Here is a 17,917-nt window from a genome sequence, read left to right on the forward strand (position 1 = left end):
TTTGTTCGGTTTGAATCTCAAAAGATACTTCTTCGTAAAAACTTCGTATTGATTATTTTTTTACGAAAATTACATCTTTCCTTTTACTATCTCTTTCGGAAATACGATCTCCGAAGATTTTCGGGTGGTAATTCCGTCGTAACCGTTTTTGACCCCAACAGTTAGCCCCCCAGCCCGTTAGGATCATGCATCGTAGGATCCTAGCGTGCGGTTAGGCATGTTTGGCAAGTTAGGCGTGATGGATGGAATTAATATCCGAAAGTCCGAGCTTGAATAGTAAATTCTCATGCCTATAAGAAGGGAGGTAACTTGTTTCTAGATTTTTTCACTTTCTTGTCTTTCTTTAAGATCTTTCTTAAAAAAAACTTTCTATCTTTCCTCTCCACCCTTTTCCTCTATTTTCTCAAGAGAAGTGTAAAGTTGTCGAGCAAGAAAAAGATTGCGAAAAAAGGGTCTTCGTCCGCGAGTGCTTATGAAGAGCTCATCGTTCCGAAGATGGAGTTCGTACCTCACTCGATACATCCTGCCGAGAACGAGGCATGGTGGGTTGCTCATTATGGCTCGTTGACCCCTCCCAAGGAGAAGTCGTTCCCGGTCCTGATCCATCGTGGAGTCGAGAAAGGGGATGCAAGCAGGAGTACCGACGAGTTTCTCGCGATGATGCGATCGTTCTACCATATCCCGGATGCTGTGGAGTTCTGGGTTCCCCGCCGCGGGGAATGTGCTAACAGCCCCCCAGAGGGTTACTTTACTTGCTATGAGGCGTTCGTATTGCGTTGTCGCCTATGGTTCCCAATACCCGAAATTCTAGTCCGAGTGTTGGACCGTTTCGAAGTTGCGATAAGTCAGTTGACTCCCCTTGCCATTCAGCATCTTATTGGGATCCTGATCCTAAGCTACGAGCATGGCCTTTCCCTTTCCGTCGATCATTATGAAGCGCTTTTGAGGCTTCAACTTGTCACAGATACGGATAAGCATAGGTTGGTCCCTTGGAAATTTATGTCAGTGGTTAAGAAATTCATTTCGAACTTCAACTCGTGGAAGAAGTTCTTTTTCTTTGTTCGTATAGACGCTGCATCCGTCGAAGAGAGTTGCATTCCACTGTTTCGGAGGTTGCCGAATGATCGTCCCTTCATCAACCCTTTTGCTCCGTTCCCTGAGGACATCATTGCGGTGAGGGATCTTCTCAGGAATGGTCCCTTCTTCTGGACTTCTTTTACACCGAAGAGGGTTCGGAAGGCACTAAGATTCGTGCAACCCGGTCCTGCTTTGGCTGCGGACACGGGAAGCGACTCCGAACCTGACGACCAGAATCCCGTCGAAGCTCCAACAGCTGTGCCGGAGTCGAGCTCTTGGAAGGGAAAAGATGTTGATCTTGGCGACATAGAGTTTTCGATGGATGACTCTATGCTTCCAGGATGGGATCCGAACCTTGCTTACGGCGATGGGAGTGGTTCGAGCGAGGCCCCTATTCTGGATTTCGATGATTTCTTTGCTGGTCTGCCACCGGGTTTCGATGCTCCTCCTCCTACGAAAGAATCGGCGAGGCCGAGAGTCGTTGCTGGGCTCGGCCATTGAGGCGGGCCATAGAGAAGCCATGGTCTACCGCTTCAAAGCGGAGAAAGCGGAGCGGGATCTCGCTCGCGTGCAAGGCGAGATGTTGGAGCGAGAGGCGCAACTTACTCGTGATCATACGCGGGGCCGTCCACAAAGCGGAAAGGAAAGGCAAAAGGGAAATCGTCGAGTTGATGAAGACTCGTGCCTCTCAATTTCAAGTTGAGTATGGGAACCTCAAGAATGCCTTTACCTCGGTGGGTGACTTTCGTGAGTGCCGCGGTTCGGTCGGAAGTCTTTGGAAGACGCGAGCCGATGACTATGTGTTCGAAGAGGAAATGAGCTTGATGAAGAGTGGGATGAATGAACGTGCCCATGCTGAGGCGCTTATCCCTCCGATCGACGAGCGGATTCAAGGGTTCTGGGATTCCATCCCGGTTTCCCCTGATACCGAGGAGGTTTCGACCGGGTTTCCCGATGGTGGAGAGGAAGTGGATCGTCCCGCGGATGCGTTTGGTGCTTTGTTGTCCGGGGACTTTGACTTTGGATTATGAGGGGTGGATTAGTTATCCTTTTATCTATTTTCGGCCGAGTGTGGCCTTTTGAATTTGGATTTTGCTTAGGCCTATTTGGCCATATTTGTATTTACCGGGACTGGCCGTTGGCGGCTTCGAATCCCTTGCCGCCTTACGCGGTTTATTTGTATGATGAATGTTTCGTTTCGAGTTTTCCTGAGTAGGGTTGAAGTAAATACGAGTTGTCGTCTCGTATTTAGTTCTGATTAGACGTTCAATCTGTTGGTTCGTTCGTGATTTTCGTAAAAATTTACTCATCTTTACGATTTTCGAGAACATTGAGATACAAACGGAGAGACATGGTTTAGGATCTCGTATCTTTTAGATATCATGCCTTGAGATGTTTGAGACCAGAGCGTTGGGTTTAGCGCAAGACCTAAGTTTACTTTCGGTTAAGGTTTGTGCGGTGACTAGCCGGCTATCGTTTTTCCTGTTGCGATTTCTTCCTGACTCGCACCGATTTAAAGTCCGCGATATATTCTCGGCTTATATGACTTGTATGGTACGAATCGAGCATCTTCTCAGAATCAACTGGAAATGCTAAACCAAAATTTCGGATTTTTGTTGTAGCGCGCTTTTGTCCTTGTGCTGGACGTTTTTAAAGATCAAAAGAGTGATCGAATTGCGTTTGTTTAAGACGGCTGGCGTGTTCGTCGGGGCCAATCGACGAACGGGGTGTAAGGTTTTTGTGGTTGTGTTCGGACAATTTGTTAGTATTATCCTTGAATTTTAACTTTTGCGATTTTACGTGTGTATTTGTGTGTTTGTGTATTTGTGTGTTTGAAAGATGATACTTTTTACGATTTTTGGGCCGGATGAGGCCGCAGACAAGCGTAAACCGGGTATCTTAATGTTTAAAGGCGTGTCCTGAAAGTTTCTTTTGCGTTTTACTGAAGCGTAAGCGTTTTCGATAAAAAGGACAACGTATATTGTAGTAAAAGTTTTTGAAGTTTCTAAAAACTTCATTACAATAATGAAGATTTTTCTAAGTGGGAGTATACGAGTATACGCACCCACCTCCCCCCCCCTTTTTTTAGAGAGGGGGATAGCTGAACTCGTCTTTTTGACGAGCTGCCTACGTACCCCTTTCGAGGATCAAGCCATCTCGTAGTTCTGTTTCATGCCGCGAGTGTTCTTACTCGGCGGTAGATGTCGCGATGTCCGCCTCGATCGTGGCTGGGTCAACGCTATTTTCCGGATGTTCTGGTTGAGTTGTAGCGTGGGCTTCGGACTTGTGTCGAGCTTTGACGTCCGATGCGTTTGCGTCGGTAGACGACTTTAATTCGTCTTTTCTCGGAGCGCTTTTACCCGAAGATTGATCTATCTTCGCGCGCTTGCTGTTTGCAGTTGCAGAAGCCATGATTTGCCTTAGCTTGTGCTCTGCGAGGAAGCATAGCCGCGACTGTTTTTGGCATCCCCAGATGGCCGCAACTCCGCTTGGCGTTGGGAATTTGAGACCCAGGTGGTAGGTTGACGGAACTGCCTGCATGGCGTTGAGCCATGGGGTTCCCATGATCACGTTGTAGATAGCGGGATGATCGACTACCGCGAACTCGACGATTTTCGTGATCTCCTTGGCCATGACTGGCAATTGGATCGATCCGAGAGTCATCGATACTTCGCCTGAAAAACCCGTGAGCGGTTTTGGCGTCGGAATTACTTCTCCGAGTTCGATGCTCATGCGTTTGAGAGTGTCGCGGAAGATTACGTTGACCGTGCTTCCCATGTCGACGAGTACCCTTCCGACTTCTAAATCTCGTATGACGAGATCTATGACGAGCGGGTCGCAGTGAGGTTGGTCGATACCGCCGGCTTCTTCCTCTGTGAAGGTGATCGAGCAACTTTGGCCATCTCGAGGAGGAGACCATGTAGGCCAATTTGCACTTGACTCTGCCTTCCGTTGGTAAGCCTTGATGGCCGACACGGTATCGCCGCAGTATTGTGATCCTCCGATGATCATATTGACTCTGCGACGATTGTTATCGTTCCCTTTGTCGTCCGGCCTCCTACCGCGTTTATCCCCAGTTTGGTTTCGTTGAGGGGATTTTTCAGCGGGCGGATTTCTATCCGTCTTTGGAGGGCGATCAGAATCGAGGATGAGATCCTTGACGCTAGTTACCTCTGAGAGCTCTCCAGCGAGTAGCTTCGCGGCCAGTCTTGCTCCCAAGACTTTGCAGTTGGTCGTGGAGTGTCCTCGGGATTGGTGGAACTCGCAGAAGGTGTTTTCGTCATACCCTTGATTGTGAGTCCACGTGTTGCCCGTGGTCCGGCTTTGATCCGAATTGATCGCATAGTTATGCGCCCCTTGGAGATCTTCCCCCTTGTGATGGACGTACTTGTCGTTAAGAGAGTTCTTCATTTTCCTCGACTATGATGTAGTCCGTCGTTTTGTGGAGGGCGTCCTGGATCGTTCGCGGTTTGTCGAGAGTTATCCACTTTCTGAATTTTGACTTGTACCAGAGCGTCTTTCTCAGCGCGTCGATGGCCACTTTGTCGCTTATCCCGCTGATCCTGGACATTATCAGCTTGAACCGACTGATAAACTCGCGGAGGGGTTCGTCTTCCCTCTGGGAGAGACTCCAGAGGTCAACATCGGAGGTTTCTCTGTCTATGAATACAGAGTACTGTTTGAGAAATTCCGATGCGAGCTGTCGAAAACTCCCGATGGTGTTGCGACGAAGGCGTGCGAACCATTCGAGCGCTGCTCCTTCAAGATTTTCGACGAACAGGTGGCAATAGCCGGCATCCTTTTCGCCGTCCTTCAGCCTTGCTCTTCCCATCGCGATGTGGAAAGCCTGAAGGTGCGCTTTTGGGTCGGCCGTACCATCGTACTTCGGTACTTTGATTTTTCCCGGATCGGACACCCTCATATCCGAAATGCGACTGGTAAAGGGGGTCTTTCGAGCTCCTTCCAGCAGTCGATCGATCTCGGGGGCAGCACTAGTAGCATGATGGATTTGAGACTTTACGGCTCTCACTTCTGCTGCAGTCTTGGTGATGTAGTCGCGAAGATCGCGGATATCCGATGTCTCGTCAGTAGATTTCCGAGCCTGTCGGCGTTTACTGCGAGTGAGCTCGGTTTGCCTTTCAGCCAGCTCCTCCTGTTCGTTCCAATAGGCGATTTCTTCTTCTTCCGTCATTGGTTTTTCGAACAGGGAGCCTTCCCGAGCAGATCGGCTCCTGGTCCTTCTTGGATATCTGTCGACATCCTCGTCGGTGTTGTTGGAGACATCGCTAGGATCCAGGTCAATGTGTTCGGCTTCGTTATCCTCCGAGTCCTTTGCAGGGGGCGGAAGACTTTCAGAGTTCCCTTTTTCGATGGGAGATTTCTTGCTAGGGTTTTGACCGGAAGGTCGTTCCCGCGCGACTCCTGTTCTATCGAGTGGGGTGGCGAAGTCGAGCCTCTTCCCGCGGATTTTGGTGGTTCCGCGGGGACGGATTGCTTGGGTTCTTGCCGTTAAGGTTTCAACATGTTTGGTCAAGGTATTCACGAGCTTATCCTGTTCTTCCGACCTTTTCTCATAGGTGGCAAACATCTTTTTAAACTCCTCGAGCGTCGAGGGGTTGGCTTGTGCGTTGGCCGCGGATACGTCCGCTACTGGAGTGTGGAGATCGGTGCTGCTGCCTCCGTTAAGAGGAGTTTGCACGTTATCCGCGTCGTTAGTTGACATGTCTGATTGAGAGTGATGTGGCTTTTGCGGGTTAGATTGATCTGTACCCCCCCCCCTCCTTCTAGCGCCAAACTGTGGGAACCGAAATTCACACTGTCGATTTCCGTTTAAATAAGGAAACTAGGAAAACCCTAATTTTCCAGAGGATCCGGATATCTGTTAATTACCACACGTCAAGCAATCAGAACACGAGAACAACAACGATAAAAATAAGAAATCGAAAAGAGAGCAAAGTAGATCTTATTCCGAATCTGCGTATGAGCGTTTACAACAAGGTATAAGCCTGAGCTCGAGAGCTGTCGGCGAGATTCCTAGTTCTAGCAACCCTAAGACGGCTAAACCTAATTGAGTCGCAGCTCGAAATAACAAAAACGGAAAATTGCCTAAATTGCTCTAAGTGCTAAGTTTGCTCTGAAAAAGTTCTCCCCTCTTGCTCCTCGCCTAGGACTCCTTATATACTAGCTCCAAGGTCGGTTTACGCTTTTACTCTTCTGCCCTTAAGCCGTCATAGCATAAAAATGGAGATATTCCATTTTTCCCGATCTTCACAATTATCTTCAAAACTTTCGTATTTATCCGCGGAAACTTGACATTTATCCTTCCTTGTGGGCCAAGCGTAAACCATGCTGTGGTTTACGGGCTTTTGGTTAGGAAATCGCAGGATGGGCCTCGAGTCGTGTTTTAGGTCCCTTTGGGCCGTCTTCCGACTCGACACGTTTACTACGAATTTTCCGCGGTTTCTAATCCGCGAAGTTTGATTGACGAATTAGAATAGTGGGAAACATGGACTGAGCTTGCTACGGTCTTCGGGGGATAGCATTCGAAGGTTTGACGAGAATGCAAGGATTGGTATCGTATCGATGTTCGGAAAGGTTCAATCGCTACATAGCGACCGAACTTTGGTTCGAGCCCGGTTGCTTCATAGCGACCGACCGGGACGAGCGCTCGGTCGCTACGTAGCGACCGAGCGGGACGAGCTATCGGTCGCTACGTAGCGACCGAGCGGGACGATCGCTCGGTCGCTACATAGCGACCGAGCAGGACGATCGCTCGGTCGCTTTGGCTTGAGCTCGGTCGCTACGTAGCGACCGAGCTCGACCAAGCTTGGTCGCTACGAGCTCGGTCGCTACGTAGCGACCGAGCGGGACGGACGCTCGGTCGCTACGTAGCGACCGAGCTTGGCTCGGGTTTGGTTGCTGCATAGCGATCGGACGGCGTGCATGCGTGGTGACCGAGCTTTGTTTGTTCGGTTTGAATCTCAAAAGATACTTCTTCGTAAAAACTTGGTATTGGTTATTTTTTTACGAAAATTACATCTTTCCTTTTACTATCTCTTTCGGAAATACGATCTCCGAGGATTTTCGGGTGGTAATTCCGTCGCAACCGTTTTTGACCCCAACAGTATGCAATCCTATGATCAAGTTCTAGTTAATTACTCTAAAACAAGCAATGAATACAAATCTATCATGAATATCACAACAAGGCAGATCTATAGTTTGGGGCTAATCCCACAAACCTATCTGAACCCTAAACCTAACAGGTGGATCTATTCAGACATGAAAACAGAAATCATAGATGAATAAAACTGAAATGGAATAGATAAGAAAACCAATGGAGTTCCAGGAGGACTCTGATAGGAGTTTCTCCCTTCTCTCCTCTCATAGAAACAACGGAAACGAAAGCGTAAAGAAGTCTGTCAAGCGTCGCCGTCAACAATGGCTTAGAAATGACATAAATAGGGTTTCTGATCGTCCAAGGACATTCTGGTAATTTGTGGTTACTTCTGGTCATAAAATATACAAGACCCACGATCTGGGATCTCCATCGATCGACGTGCAGAGTGCTGCATCGATCGACGCGGCTTTCGTTTCTCGGCAGCTTCCTCTCGCGAGGCAGACTGACCACTCTTCAGTAAAACAGGCATAACGTTTTCTACAGGATGCTGATTGACCTTAGACCGGTAGCACTGGAAAGCTAACTCATATTTCTATCCTGTGTCAAAATATGGGCTCAATCTAACGGTCAGAAGGTCTCCATTGATAGCTAAACATCTGACGCGTCTGTGCAACTCTGCACCTCCAAAAGCTCCAAAAGACTCCAAAATCACTATATTTCTCCTAAACGTTCCTGAACCTGTAAATACTTTAAATAGACTCCAAAACATAATAATTGTATCTTAAAACACTTTAAAACACTTATAGACCATGATTAAAAATGGGTAAAATATATGGTCTATCAGTCACAAGACGGAGGATTGCGTCGCAATGAAGATCAAAGTCAACGAACTACTCCAGAAGGGATACTCCGGGAGTTCCTCTCAGAAAAGGCCAAGAACCTCCTCAGTAAAGAAACGCCTAGGAAATCCACTGAAACCAAGCCCGTGTCACCACCTCGACAGGACCGAGTGGTCCGTGTCATATCCGGAGGTTGAGAGATAAGCGGCATAAGCCATGCAGCCGTAAAGAAGAGCACTCGAAACGCCAAACCCGGCCTGGAAACATCCAAATCAAAACGGCTACTCTTGGGATCAGACGAAATAAGCTTCACGGCAAACGGATAAGAGAAGGTCCTAGCTCCCCATCATGACACTCTGGTGGTATCGCTTACCGTAGCAAATTGCTTGGTAAGGAGGAGCCTAGTAGATAACAGAAGATCCAGCAACATCATCTTCCAGACCGCCTATCAGGACCTGGGGTTGGATGAAAGTGCCTTAACTAGAAAGACAACCCCACTCGTGGGATTCAGCGGAGAGGTGAAGCAAACCGCCGGTGAAGTGGTCCTTCGAGTCTATGCTAAAGGAATCAACATGTCAACTAAGTTCCTCTTCGTCGACTGCCAATCATCCTACAACATGATCTTGGGAAGACCATGGATCCATGATATGGGAGCTGTCCCCTCAACACTCCATCAAATGGTGCAGTTCTCTACTCCCTGGGGCATCAAGGCCGTCAGGGGTGATCATGAAAATTCTCGATCTTGCTACCAGACCACCTTAAAGGGGAAGACAAAGGTCTTATAGCAATTACAGCATGGGTCCCGAGCTCCACATGTATTGGGACCAGAGACTAACAAAAGGAAAGGTACGCGACGAGTTAGAAACGAGAGAAGGAGGCCGAGGAATTCTCCATGGCTTAGCACCGACTGCTTCGCATGGTCTCTTTTGGATTCGAATCGAGCTAGTTCGGAGGTAGTCAAAATCCAAAGTCCTTTTGATTCAAGGCCCATATACGAAGCATCATATCTGGAGAACCGGATCCCCGCGACGATAACCCCAAGGAAGAGTTCAGGGTCGAGGATCAATGCTAAACTCATAAGCTCCAGCAGGTTCGGCCCAGAGAAGCATCATTCCCCAGCTCGGAGAGGGTGACGGTCCGCAGGTGTCATCTCCACATATTGTCAGATACCTCGGCACCCCAAAACCTCCGGCCAGATAAGGAGTACCAAGAAGCAGGATGAGATACCTCATTTTCCCCGTAAAGGACCACTCGGGATACCAATCTTCCTCAGAAAGCTTTCGAAGTCCTCAATCAACCAGGTGGAGACGATCCCAGACCCAGTCAAAGGAATCCTAAATCCCCGACGACACCTTGGCCTTTCCAAAGGAGGTAGAAGATCTCTAAACCCCCCCCCCCCCCCCCTCCCAAGGTCCCAAAAAAAATAGCTATCAGTATAGGATCCCTGGGGCAAGCTCAACCTACGAGCAATGAAAGGACCCATAGGTCAGAAGAGAACCCGATAAGCCCTGGGAGAAAACTAGTAGAGAAACCACTTGGAGTATTCGATCCCCGATGGACTATCCCCCAGACGATGAAAGGAGAAACCCTCTCTACATTGAGCACAACCCCCAGGCTCATCATCCGAGGAAACGCCAAGCTGTCGGTCGGGACCAACCCAACCGATGGCACACGACCACAAGCCATGATGAGCAAGCTGAGACGAGGATCTCCCAACAAGGGGACGAGGTTCTACGACAGGACAGAGTCCACGAGCTATCAAAAAGCAAAGGTAAAACGTAGTCTACCTATTGGGAACACCTTGCAACCTACTATTCTATATTAGGATCCCCGGATCTCGATTTATATTACTCTATTATCTATTGTTTAAGCATTTTGGTTTCCTACTTATATGTATGCTAAGAGTCTCCAGACAAAGCTTATATAATGAAATAGTTCCGACTATAAAAGTAGTAGGAAAGCCACAATACTTAAAGGGGCATATAGGGCTGGATCAGGTTCCACGAAACCTTCGAATCCCAGCTCAACCTCACTGATACGTGGTATTTCAACGTGAAAACAAATGGGTATGAGACATAAAGCAGGAATGGGTCTGCGCAAACCTGAGTATGTTGTCAATACTACTTAAAACCCTGTATAGCCTAAGGCATATCGGGGTCCCAAAAAATCATACGCGAAAGTACCTGTATTAAAATGCTCCAAGCTATACGATACAGGGGACGCTATATAAAAGTGCCAAAGTACTGTGACATACAGGAACCACTCGACTTCTTGACCAGACGTGGAGAGTGGTAAAGTTAGGCACTTGGATTTTCATCCACACCAGCAAAACATTAATAAGTCTGATAGTGGCTTCTGCAGAAGCAGCATGCAGAACGGGAACTCAAAAGTGACCAGCTTCCGAGCGGTAGAATGCGAAATCCAAACGGGTACCAGTAGTAGTCACTCCTAGGGAGGCGGAATACGGTCCATACGAAAAATTATAATTATGGATTAACACGAAACCCGGATCCAGGCCCACAGGCCATCTAACAAACTTTTAGTCTCGCGGGAAACCCCGAAGAGCTCTCGAAATCATAAAAAACCCCAGGGTCCAACACCTAACAAATACGGACCCACGGTCCATGTGTTCCACAGTCAAGCTGGGGCATCAAGAACCCACGAATCTCGGGGTCTAAAGTCAACCAGACCCTCAGACGGGTCCGAGACCCTTCTAAAAGATTCACGAATCTCCAAGTATTAAAGATGACTACATCTTCGGTCCAATCTAAGACCTCACAACTTCTTCATTTCGACTAAGACCCTCAAGCCTGGAAGCTGAAAGGAAGGTTCCCTGAGTCTCAATAAAGACTAAGTCCTCAAGACCACCTTTCTTCACCACAAGTTTGATTTAAGGAAGAGCACAAAGGATATAAAGAAAAACCCAAAGTTATCTTTATTAGCCACAGCAGGACAACCACGCGAAAAACAAGGAGTAGCAACCATAGAAAGAGAAGCATCGTTCAAAGCAAAAGAGATTTAAAAAAAAAAAAATCAGGCCCTCAAGGCTTCACAGACGAATCCACATCCATCTCAGAAAGCTGGCGGAATAGTAGGTTCATCTTCGAAGGAAGGAGGCGGATCTCCCTTGTTTCTAGCCTCTTCCAAGATCACCATTTTATACTGATCCAGCGCCCTGTTCAGGTCCCATTGGCCGCTCTGCTTGTTTAGCCATTCCCTCATCAGTTCCCACCGAGCAACAATCCTCGCTCCATTCACGGCCATCACCATCTCTAGCTTTAGAGTCTCCACTTCCTCCTCCAACTCATGGCTCTTCTGGCTCGCTGCTAGCGCATTAGCGGAAGATGTCTCGGACACCTTCTCCAGTTCCCTCACCTTATCCTTAAGGTCACAAATCTCCAGCTCCCGGGCCGTACGCTGCTCTCTCTCTCTCTCTTCAGACACTTGGCGCCTCAAATCTTGAGCTCTTCACGATCGATCACCAGGTTCTCGTTGGATAGTCGCTCTTTCAGGTGATAGAGCTTAGAAGTAACATGTTCCAAACAAATAACCTATATCAGAACTACTAAAGAAGAAAAGAAAGGAGCATAATGCGACGATTTACCTGGAGAAGTCCACCTTGGAGAACCTGGACAACTTCCGAAGGATCCACGGCTGGAAGAACAACGCCACCTTGGGGAAAGACCTTTGAATTCAGGTTAGCTAAGGCCACGGATAAATCCCCAGCAGAACGGGCAGCACCAGCTGACTGATGCGCAGATCTGGTTGTCACGCCCCCACCTTTAGACTTCTTTCCCTGAGACGAGGAAGTTGGCTCTGGCTTCACCATTTTTGCACGGCGACTACCTGTGATTATCACCTCATCTCCAGACGTATTCCTACTGGCGGAACCATTTTTGGCGGACATCATCTTTGCCGCCTCCTAATATGCTGCGAAAGGATCGTTGATAGCGCTCCCAAACATGTTCCTTGTAAGAAAAATACCGTAAGACACCAAGAGCAAATGAAGAAAATGCGAAAACACACACTTACTCCAAAGACTGCTGTGCAACAATATTGTCAAGCTAACTAGGAAGTTCACTTGACGACGGTCTAACGGAAGCTGTCACGCCCGAAGAACAGTATTTTCACCTTCCGCAGGAGCAGGATGAATTCCAGCTGCAGAAAGAATATAATGATCAGAAAAAACGTTTAAGCACTAAAGAACGATCGGCTCCCAATGCCTACCTATGATTTTCCATCGATAAGCTGACCTAGGGAGCTCTGTTGGGGAAAAAATACCCCGGTATCATTTCCTCCAGCCTCCACGCAGGACCCAGACCCTCGGGTCCCCGATAAGGGAACTCTCCAGGTCCCCCTCTAGAAGGAACCCTGAGTTCGGTCCCTGGAACCGAGCTCCCTTCCAAGAAATGGAAAACTTCCGATAAGGAGAACCTTCCATATTTCCGAATATGGAAGAGTTTAACCTAATGGAACCGACCCCTAGACGACTATATAAGAGCTACTACAACATTAAAGCAAGAGATCGACTTCTCCAAGGTTTAGAGACTAGAATTAGAGAGCTAGAACTAGGGTTTATTAAAAGATCATTGTAACCGCCCTTGTTCTTGTTTGCATGATCAATAATACGTCTCTTCAAGCCTATTTCTTTATCATTCTCTTTAAATCCTCGCAAAACACATACAAATTCACCCGGTTCACCAGCCTGTCCATCGTTCTGTAGTACTCACAAAGAGACTACACAAAAATCCCCTAACAGTTTGGCGCTAGAAGGAGGGGAGTAATCTAACTACGTGATGGTGGCGGTGGATGAGCATGGCGAACCAACTGAAACTGCCCAAACGACAGCTGAGCTTCAAAAGCAAATAGACGGCTTGCAAATCCAAATCACCGACATGCATCGAGCTCGAGAGACTACCGGAGAAAATCCCAACCTCTCTTCAGAAGTTCAAAGTCTGAAAGAAAAACTTGACGAACACTCCAAACAGTTGGAGCAAAGCGCCGAAAAGCTAAGCCAGCTTCAGTCGGAGAACAGTGTCCTCCAGGACCAGAACCAAGCCCTAAACACGGCAGGCAACAAGAAGCGTCGTTTCAACACCCCGATCCGACCTATGGGAAATCTGAACACACCCAGCACCGGAGGAGGTACAACCGATACACCTCCTATACCAGGAGTATCTGGGGCAACTAGGGAAGGGACCGAGAATCCTCAAATCCATGACCTAGAAGAGAGTGATTCCGAGCCAGAACCTGGGAAGGAAGCACCTGAGAGGACTGCAGCAACAGAATCTTCCATAACCGCCTACCTGGAGCAGATTTTCTCTAAGAAATTCGATGGCATGCAGTCCATGGTAGAACGCCTACCAGGAGTAGCTCCCCCAATCCGGAGGAGTAACCCAGATTCTTACGCTGATACCCCCTTCTTGGAAGAAATCTTCTCAGTCGAGATGCCTAGAAAGTTATCCTTCCCTAGCATCAAGATGTATGACGGTACTGGCGACCCCGACGATCACATTGTGCAGTATAAGAAAAGGATGTTGGCAGTTGCACTCCCTAAGGAATCCCGCGAAGCCACGATGTGCAAAGGGTTTGGTTCCACTCTGATCGGACCTGCCTCAATCTCCCTACCAGGTCCATATCTTCCTTCGCAGGTCTGAGCGATAAATTAGTGGAGCAGTTCACAAGTAGTAGAAGCCTGGAGAAGACTTCAGATGGTCTCTACAAGATCCTCCAGCATCGAGTGGAACCCCTGCGAGACTACATAGCCTGCTTCAACCAGGAGAAAGTGGTGGTCCCCGAATGCAGCATCCCTACTGCGATCTCTGCCTTCAAAAGAGGTCTACTTCCAGACGGGGGGCTATACATAGAGTTGATCATGTACCCTTGCAAGACCATGGAAGATGTGATATCCCGAGCCTGGGCGCAGGTGAAGTGGGAGGAAGATGTTGCTAGCCGTGCCAAGGCTCAACCAAAGCAGGACCAAAGGTCAGCCCGATCAGATCAAGGAGACCGAGAGGAAAGATCCTCCCAAAAAGGATCCAAGGACTCCGTATTAGAAACCGGGGCAAGTTCCAGTACCGGTCTCAAGAGAAGGAAGAAGGAATGTCGGTATCTACCTGGCCAGATATCTCTCATCTCTCAATATCAACACCAGAGCTGGACAGATGGGCCAACAGGTTAAGTGGCCTCCAAAGATGAAAGCACCTGATTCGTTCTGGAACCCGGAACTCTGGTGCGACTTCCACCGTGATCATGGCCACAAAATCGAAGACTGCATCACCCTAAGGATCAAGGTCAACGAATTACTCCAAAAGGGGCATCTCCGAGAATTCCTCTCAGAGAAATCCAAAGCCCACCTCGGCAAAGAAACAGCAGGGAACTCCAAAGGAGCTGCGCCAACCTCACCACCTCGCCAAGATCGGGTGATCCATATCATATATGGAGGCTCAGAAGTAAGCGGAGTAAGTCATGCAGCCGAAAAGAAATGCACCCATAACGCTAAGCATGGTCTGGAAACTATCCAACCGAAGCGCCTACTTCTAGGCACCAATGAGATAAGCTTCACAACTAAGGAGCAAGAGAAGATCCTAGCCCCCCCACCATGATGCTCTAGTTATCTCTCTCGCCGCAGCAAATTGCTTGGTAAGGAGGAGCCTAGTAGATAACAGAAGATCCAGCAACATCATCTTCCAGACCGCCTATCAGGACCTGGGGTTGGATGAAAGTGCCTTAACTAGAAAGACAACCCCACTCGTGGGATTCAGCGGAGAGGTGAAGCAAACCGCCGGTGAAGTGGTCCTTCGAGTCTATGCTAAAGGAATCAACATGTCAACTAAGTTCCTCTTCGTCGACTGCCAATCATCCTACAACATGATCTTGGGAAGACCATGGATCCATGATATGGGAGCTGTCCCCTCAACACTCCATCAAATGGTGCAGTTCTCTACTCCCTGGGGCATCAAGGCCGTCAGGGGTGATCATGAAAATTCTCGATCTTGCTACCAGACCACCTTAAAGGGGAAGACAAAGGTCTTATAGCAATTACAGCATGGGTCCCGAGCTCCACATGTATTGGGACCAGAGACTAACAAAAGGAAAGGTACGCGACGAGTTAGAAACGAGAGAAGGAGGCCGAGGAATTCTCCATGGCTTAGCACCGACTGCTTCGCATGGTCTCTTTTGGATTCGAATCGAGCTAGTTCGGAGGTAGTCAAAATCCAAAGTCCTTTTGATTCAAGGCCCATATACGAAGCATCATATCTGGAGAACCGGATCCCCGCGACGATAACCCCAAGGAAGAGTTCAGGGTCGAGGATCAATGCTAAACTCATAAGCTCCAGCAGGTTCGGCCCAGAGAAGCATCATTCCCCAGCTCGGAGAGGGTGACGGTCCGCAGGTGTCATCTCCACATATTGTCAGATACCTCGGCACCCCAAAACCTCCGGCCAGATAAGGAGTACCAAGAAGCAGGATGAGATACCTCATTTTCCCCGTAAAGGACCACTCGGGATACCAATCTTCCTCAGAAAGCTTTCGAAGTCCTCAATCAACCAGGTGGAGACGATCCCAGACCCAGTCAAAGGAATCCTAAATCCCCGACGACACCTTGGCCTTTCCAAAGGAGGTAGAAGATCTCTAAACCCACCCCCCCCCCCTCCCAAGGTCCCAAAAAAAATAGCTATCAGTATAGGATCCCTGGGGCAAGCTCAACCTACGAGCAATGAAAGGACCCATAGGTCAGAAGAGAACCCGATAAGCCCTGGGAGAAAACTAGTAGAGAAACCACTTGGAGTATTCGATCCCCGATGGACTATCCCCCAGACGATGAAAGGAGAAACCCTCTCTACATTGAGCACAACCCCCAGGCTCATCATCCGAGGAAACGCCAAGCTGTCGGTCGGGACCAACCCAACCGATGGCACACGACCACAAGCCATGATGAGCAAGCTGAGACGAGGATCTCCCAACAAGGGGACGAGGTTCTACGACAGGACAGAGTCCACGAGCTATCAAAAAGCAAAGGTAAAACGTAGTCTACCTATTGGGAACACCTTGCAACCTACTATTCTATATTAGGATCCCCGGATCTCGATTTATATTACTCTATTATCTATTGTTTAAGCATTTTGGTTTCCTACTTATATGTATGCTAAGAGTCTCCAGACAAAGCTTATATAATGAAATAGTTCCGACTATAAAAGTAGTAGGAAAGCCACAATACTTAAAGGGGCATATAGGGCTGGATCAGGTTCCACGAAACCTTCGAATCCCAGCTCAACCTCACTGATACGTGGTATTTCAACGTGAAAACAAATGGGTATGAGACATAAAGCAGGAATGGGTCTGCGCAAACCTGAGTATGTTGTCAATACTACTTAAAACCCTGTATAGCCTAAGGCATATCGGGGTCCCAAAAAATCATACGCGAAAGTACCTGTATTAAAATGCTCCAAGCTATACGATACAGGGGACGCTATATAAAAGTGCCAAAGTACTGTGACATACAGGAACCACTCGACTTCTTGACCAGACGTGGAGAGTGGTAAAGTTAGGCACTTGGATTTTCATCCACACCAGCAAAACATTAATAAGTCTGATAGTGGCTTCTGCAGAAGCAGCATGCAGAACGGGAACTCAAAAGTGACCAGCTTCCGAGCGGTAGAATGCGAAATCCAAACGGGTACCAGTAGTAGTCACTCCTAGGGAGGCGGAATACGGTCCATACGAAAAATTATAATTATGGATTAACACGAAACCCGGATCCAGGCCCACAGGCCATCTAACAAACTTTTAGTCTCGCGGGAAACCCCGAAGAGCTCTCGAAATCATAAAAAACCCCAGGGTCCAACACCTAACAAATACGGACCCACGGTCCATGTGTTCCACAGTCAAGCTGGGGCATCAAGAACCCACGAATCTCGGGGTCTAAAGTCAACCAGACCCTCAGACGGGTCCGAGACCCTTCTAAAAGATTCACGAATCTCCAAGTATTAAAGATGACTACATCTTCGGTCCAATCTAAGACCTCACAACTTCTTCATTTCGACTAAGACCCTCAAGCCTGGAAGCTGAAAGGAAGGTTCCCTGAGTCTCAATAAAGACTAAGTCCTCAAGACCACCTTTCTTCACCACAAGTTTGATTTAAGGAAGAGCACAAAGGATATAAAGAAAAACCCAAAGTTATCTTTATTAGCCACAGCAGGACAACCACGCGAAAAACAAGGAGTAGCAACCATAGAAAGAGAAGCATCGTTCAAAGCAAAAGAGATTTAAAAAAAAAAAAATCAGGCCCTCAAGGCTTCACAGACGAATCCACATCCATCTCAGAAAGCTGGCGGAATAGTAGGTTCATCTTCGAAGGAAGGAGGCGGATCTCCCTTGTTTCTAGCCTCTTCCAAGATCACCATTTTATACTGATCCAGCGCCCTGTTCAGGTCCCATTGGCCGCTCTGCTTGTTTAGCCATTCCCTCATCAGTTCCCACCGAGCAACAATCCTCGCTCCATTCACGGCCATCACCATCTCTAGCTTTAGAGTCTCCACTTCCTCCTCCAACTCATGGCTCTTCTGGCTCGCTGCTAGCGCATTAGCGGAAGATGTCTCGGACACCTTCTCCAGTTCCCTCACCTTATCCTTAAGGTCACAAATCTCCAGCTCCCGGGCCGTACGCTGCTCTCTCTCTCTCTCTTCAGACACTTGGCGCCTCAAATCTTGAGCTCTTCACGATCGATCACCAGGTTCTCGTTGGATAGTCGCTCTTTCAGGTGATAGAGCTTAGAAGTAACATGTTCCAAACAAATAACCTATATCAGAACTACTAAAGAAGAAAAGAAAGGAGCATAATGCGACGATTTACCTGGAGAAGTCCACCTTGGAGAACCTGG

General features: G+C 48.1%; 1 protein-coding gene across 1 annotated transcript; it reads left to right on the top strand.

Annotated features, from left to right (window-relative positions):
* Positions 1–12,830: 12,830 nt before the first annotated feature.
* Positions 12,831–14,639, top strand: LOC125578953. Its single transcript, XM_048742108.1, has 3 exons — positions 12,831–13,621; positions 13,666–14,142; positions 14,189–14,639. Exons 1-3 carry the CDS (start codon positions 12,831–12,833, stop codon positions 14,637–14,639), a joined length of 1,719 nt encoding a protein of 572 aa, XP_048598065.1.
* The last annotated feature ends 3,278 nt before the right edge of the window (positions 14,640–17,917 follow it).

This window comes from Brassica napus, chromosome A10, assembly GCF_020379485.1.
Source record: "Brassica napus cultivar Da-Ae chromosome A10, Da-Ae, whole genome shotgun sequence".
Classification (NCBI taxonomy): Eukaryota; Viridiplantae; Streptophyta; class Magnoliopsida; order Brassicales; family Brassicaceae; genus Brassica; species Brassica napus.